A 6,000-nucleotide genomic window follows, 5' to 3' on the forward strand; every position below is an offset into this window, starting at 1 on the left:
CCCCCCATGTTCTGATTCCACCTATTTTAGTATAAAGTTTTTTCACATTACCAAGGACATCCCCAATTTCACCATGCTGTCTTCTTCAGGATCACCAAAGTGACTTAAGGATTCTCAATGTGCATTTCAAAATACAAAACTCTCACTCCTAAACCTGATACAGAACAGTAAGTCTGTTATTCCTGTCACTCATACACTTATATTCTGGACCTGAATAGACTTTCTGTTGAAAATTACCTCAAAATAGAAGTCAGCGAGATACCCATGCACATACTGGTCAACAGACATTTCCAACCACAACGTGAAGACTCCACCTCAGACCTCATGCAGGACGACAGAAGTGACTGGATATGGCCCTGGATCACCCATCGACCTCCCAACAGGACAAAATTCAGCTTAGTGATGAAAGCTAAGTAATCTGCTATTTCCCTACCCCTTTTTACTCTCCTTTTCTCTTGTTCCTTCTGAAGTTGTGAGAATCTCACCCTCTTTAGTAATGATAGCTTCTCCTACAATCTATATTTGCATAGGCAGGGGCAGGGTCTCCTTTGCCTAAACATCCCCAGTGCAAGCATTAAGACCTCCAAAGAGCTGATGCTCCATTAAAGACGCTGCAAATAAAAGCCATGAACCGAAAGGCTTGATTTACTATCATTTATATTATCAAACATTTTTGAAAACATAAGCAAATCCAGGTACATATCTTTACAATTTATATAACAAATGACAAAATAGAGTGAGGCAAACAGGAAATGACCAATTTTATATATGTACCACATCTTTATCCATTTGTCTACAGATGGCACATGTAGTTTGTGTCCCTGTCGTTTCTCTAACAGCCCAACTAGGTACAGCATAGCTAATATAGTAAATACTATTGTAATAACTACATATGGTTCACATGGGTTATAGACTCATGGGGGTGAACACCTTGTAAGTAACACAAATATCTAATCACTATGTTGCACAACTGAATCTAAAATAATATTCTATATCTATCATAACTGAATACAAAGTTATAGCAAGCAGGCAACTTTTACTTTATTCACTCTTCTATATATCTATCTACTATTGCCTATTATATTAGTGTAAACTTCTTCCACATCATTAAAGATATTCCTACCCTAAAGCCACTTTACCTTCTTCGGGATCACAAAAGTGACTGAAGGATTCCCAATTTGTATTTCAAAAACAAAATGCTTACCGCTAACATGGTATATGGCAATAAATGTGTGACCCCTGTCATTCTTAAACTTCTATTCTGAATCTAAAGAAACATTCTACTCAAAAGCACACCATTTGAAAATGCACAATACACCCACAAAAGTTGCTAACAAGATATTTTGCATATTAGAAAACTGATTAACACGCCTTTCCAACCAAAAATGGAATGCTCCATCTCGACGTCACTCAGGCTGAGGGGAGTGGCTCGATGTGGCTTTGGGGCGACGCCTGGCCTTGGGAGGACTGCTGGCCTTGGGAGGACTGCTGGCCTTGGGTGTAGCTTGGACTCTCTCTTCTTCATCTTTCAAAGCTTCTTCATAATAGGCTGGGAAGGCAATGGGGCCTGTATCATTCATCTTGGCCACGAACTCCAGGATTTTCATCTTGCTGGTCTCAGCGTGGGCTCTTGGACCCCAAAGGAACTCATAGCGTGGAGGATCGCTGTTGGGCACCTGCTGGTACACCAGGTATTCTTCTTGCACTAAATCTTGGGTGATGAGCTTCCTGGGTTCCCCAAATACGAAGTGATGCATTCCATCATAGACGCCCATTGCATTCAGGAACTCCCAGATCTCCTCCTCATAGGCATGGTTGCCATTCAAGAAGATCATACCCAGGAGAGGCATGAGAATCCCTCGTACAGGATATCTCCAGGCTCTGCTCACACTCCCATCGCTGGTGTCACCTTGATTGTCGACAATGGTGTAGAAGTTACCGTTGGGCTTGACTTCTTTCAATTCTAGACCATACACTACATCCAGGTGCATACAAGCTTTGTTGAGAATATAAGCAAAGTCCTTCCTGTACCATTTGCGGACTATCTTCAGCATGTCGGCCTTCTTCATGGGCTCCTTCTTTTGATACTGATTCAGAAGATAGTCTACCAAGTGACTTGCCTTCTGAGTTAGGATATCTACAGCAAAGCTCTCAGTGGAAGATGAGGCCTGGGAGGAAGTTTTACTTTTCCAAACACGGCCTTTGGCTTTTCCAGCAGATTTTTTGCACAAAACACCTGCAGCGGCACTGGTGGTAGCTGAAGCACTCAGAGATGCCTGGAGAGGGTCGGCACCAGTGGAGGTCGAGGGAGCGTCTCCCAGAATAGAAGAGGGGGAGCAAGCGGCCTCTGCACCTTCTCCTGTAGCGGCCTCAGCACTCTGAACACTTTGTGTCTCGGCTTTGTTTTGGCGGCGTTTCTCACGAGCACGGAGCTTACTCTTGTGACCACGAGGCATGATGACTGTGGTTCAGGACAGCAGACAGGAGTGTGGCCAACAAAGAGGTGATCTGGGCACCTGGTGGATGGAGAAAGACAGGATGTGATCACCTTCAACAGGCAGATTCTACCTTGGCTTTATTGAAGGCTGCCTCTGCTGGCTTCATTGAGGGTGCCACACTAGAAACCCACAAGGTTCTGGTTCACCATGTCAGTCTGTCTGCTAAGACTCCCAAGGTAGAACCACTGAACCTTTATAGACAGTCTCATGCTGCATCTTACCAGCCTTGCCTTGATTTTACTGGTGACACCAGATGATGTCAGTGTAGCCCCCTTAGTTCTGACATGTAGGGTACTCTCAGTTCACCTTCAGTATTATCATGTAAACTCTGGCCAGAGCCTGGGTACCTTCCCCTCTGCTACTCTGACATTGACATGTCAACAATCCCTGGGACCTAGGAGAAGGAACTGGAGGAGAGCCTCAATACAACTGCATATCAGGGGACACCAAGTGCTGAGAGTTTTGTTGGTTCTTTTGTTTCCCAAGTTCATTTGTATCATCAGTTGTCAGTCAAGCTCCTCACCTTGGCTCCTTGTGAGGCCTAGCACCTCTCCTTCTTTAACTGGTGGCTGGACTGACAGACTAAGGATCTCGGCTCCCTTAGACCTCTCTGAGCTATCCTGGGCTGATAGGTAAGTTTTAGGATGGATGCTTTGATAAATTCTTTTTTATTTTTATTTTATTTTATTTTTTTGATAAATTCTTTATTCAGGGTTCATTGGTTGCTGAACCCTCTCTCATATTCCTGAATTGGGCTCAGTCAGTGAACTGTTCGCAGTGAGATCCAGCCTCCCCAAGACCCAGTAAGGGGATACAAAGATGCCCTTATGTGTCCAGAGCACATCGCCCAAGATGGGGGCTCTTGCATGCAAGTTAGGGTCCTATGGTAATTGGTTCCAAACAGAATCGCAATTCAAGGTCTAAACTTGACTCCTGCTGGGGTCATAATTTCTCTCTCTACTACTCTGGGACCACTCCTCTCACTTTCCCATTTTCCTTGAGTGGCAACTGATGGGCACTCCAGCCTGAAATCTATCCTTGAGGCCTGCCAGCACAGATTATGGGGAGGATACAGTATTTTTGCCATGTATAATGCACTCAAGTGTATAATCCACACCCATGTTTTTGGGCCAAACTTTCAGGAAAAAAAAAAGTTTTGTTTTAATTTTTAATTTAATTATTTACTTCTTTATATAGAAACAAAACTTATTATCATGTCCCAAAGCATTATTTCCATACAGATATCCTTATTGCTTTCTAGAGTTACACTTTTAACGCATCAGTATAAATTAAAAACATCTACATAGGTATGGCTTAATACTAATGTATACTGTGCACCCTTATTTTTCCCACAAAATCTTGGGTGAAAAAGTGCGCGTTGTACATGGCAAAATACTTTGTGTCCCCACTGGTATTGGACAGCACACCACCAGGTCTGCAGTGGTATCTATGAGATACCTGGCATGACATGAAATCTTGCCACCCATGACCGGAGGTTTCACCATTCGACTTGATCTGTCTCCTCCTTGAGATGCATTGGGAAGAAGTGCAACTCATCATGGTGACATGCCCAATCTCCGTGGACTGAGATTTTAGTCAGCCCCCTACTTTCTATGCAGGGTACCCCAGCCTCCTCAGTATCACAACCCTCAATCCTCTTTCGCACTGGCTCCCCTTTTATGAACTGGGCTTCCTACTCTAAGAAGAAAGAGGATCACCTCCCTGAGACCACCGAGGAAGAAATGAGGGCCTAGCTCAAACTGCCAGCTCAGCCCAGGCCTCCTTTGCTGAGTTTGGTAGTCAGCGGGTGCAGCCTTTGCATACCGCATTTACTGCTGGAGGGGATGATACTTCCTGTATCTGTCTCCTCTGCCTGGAGCCTCCAAGAGGTGGGCACAGGGTTGCTGTTGTTTTCCAGCCCATTTTTCAGGATAGAGTTCAGCTATTAAGCACTCAGGCCCTGATTTTGAAAGCAGTTCAGACCTACAGGTTGTCCGCCTGCCGAATCGGGCTACTCCCAGAGAACAAGGACGGCATTCCCACTATCACATTCGAAGCTGAATTCAGCGCGATAGCTCTCTTGGGGCCTCTCAGAGCCCAACGGCAGAGCAGGGATCTGGGGGCCGGGGGTGGTGGGCTCACCTTCGCTCTGGGAGAGTTTGGTTTCTTCAGCTCCCACTCGGGGTCCTCACCTTGACTCGAGGCCCCTCAGGCGAATCTGCCCTCAGCCGGAAAGGCACCAGCCGCGTGCACCAGCAAAGGCCCTAGCTCCCTAGCGTAGTGGGTGGGTCCTAACCGGCAGGGCTGTCCGGGGTGCCTGAGAACTGAGAGCCAAGCGGGGGGTCCAGGGAAACATGTTGCTTAGGAGTGGGTGGGCCCTAGGACTACACAAAAGGTCCGCACTTTGATTCTCAGCTCGTCCCTCAAGTGATCCGGGTGGTCCAGGCCGCAAACGAAATGCTTACTTTCCCGAGTTCCATGTGGCAGTTGCGATGGACGGCTTCTGATGTGTGCCCTGGGCCTTACAGCTCTGATGATAGGGGCGGGACCCAATGAGACGCTGGCTTTGTGGGGCAGATCCTCTCCTATAGCAATGAGTGTCCTTGACTTGCCTCAGTTACATGCAAGACTCCTATAGGACTGAGGTCTATCCTATTAGGCAAGGCCATTCCCTCCAAGAGACCACCCACGTGGAGGGTGTGGACACTCAGTGGTAGTGCTTCTGTGTTCCCCAAGGCCATGGAAAATCCTGCTGTATATGTGGACCCTATAGTTTTTGGGGTACCCTCTGGTTTTGGGGGTGCCCTCTGGTTGTTGGTGTATCCCCTCAAACCCTCAGGTTTTTCGCAGGGTTTGCGAGATGGATGGATGGATGGAAAACAGGATGGATTCCTATTAGAGATCCAGTCATGCCCGTTGCCAGACGAAACCTGCCTGCATTACACTGAGGCCCTCAGATTACGGAGACTTCCCAGACATAAATCTGCCTGACATCTCTGCCCAGGACTTCCCCGAGATGACAGCACCTATTTTGTGAGACCTCCTTTCTTCCTCTGGGTGGTACCCTGAGTCCACTTTGGGGTCCTTACTTTGACAGATGAACAGTCCTGTAAATTTGGCCTTCGCTTTCCTGACTCTGCTCATGTTACATTAATATCGCACTTTTCTGAGAATTCCAAGTTGGAAATCAAGGTCATCCTCATAGGATCATGGTCCTTTGAGGCCTCCAAACAGAGGCAATGAGGGTGAGACTCCAGGACTTAGTGTTCTGGCTTTTCACTCTACTCTTCCTTACGTACGATCCTCACCAAAACTCTCAGAGCCTCGCACTCCTTCTATGTAACTGAGATACCCTCTTTCCGTTTTTCTTTGATCCACTTAATTTGGTCTCATTGTTTCCTCACCCCTCAGTCATGGGAGTCCTGAACTTGGCACCTGTCTCTTAATTAATGGCTTCCTGTGTGGTGACACCTCCCTGCTAGGACTTGGGCTTCTTCCTTCT

General features: G+C 46.5%; 1 protein-coding gene across 1 annotated transcript; it reads right to left on the reverse strand.

Annotated features, from left to right (window-relative positions):
* Positions 1-1,406: 1,406 nt before the first annotated feature.
* Positions 1,407-2,456, reverse strand: LOC112302019 (melanoma-associated antigen B2-like). The gene has a single exon (XM_024557555.2). The coding sequence runs from the start codon at positions 2,454-2,456 to the stop codon at positions 1,407-1,409; it is 1,050 nt and encodes a 349-aa protein (XP_024413323.2).
* Positions 2,457-6,000: the final 3,544 nt, after the last annotated feature.

The sequence above is a fragment of the Desmodus rotundus genome, chromosome X (assembly GCF_022682495.2).
Source record: "Desmodus rotundus isolate HL8 chromosome X, HLdesRot8A.1, whole genome shotgun sequence".
NCBI lineage: Eukaryota > Metazoa > Chordata > Mammalia > Chiroptera > Phyllostomidae > Desmodus > Desmodus rotundus.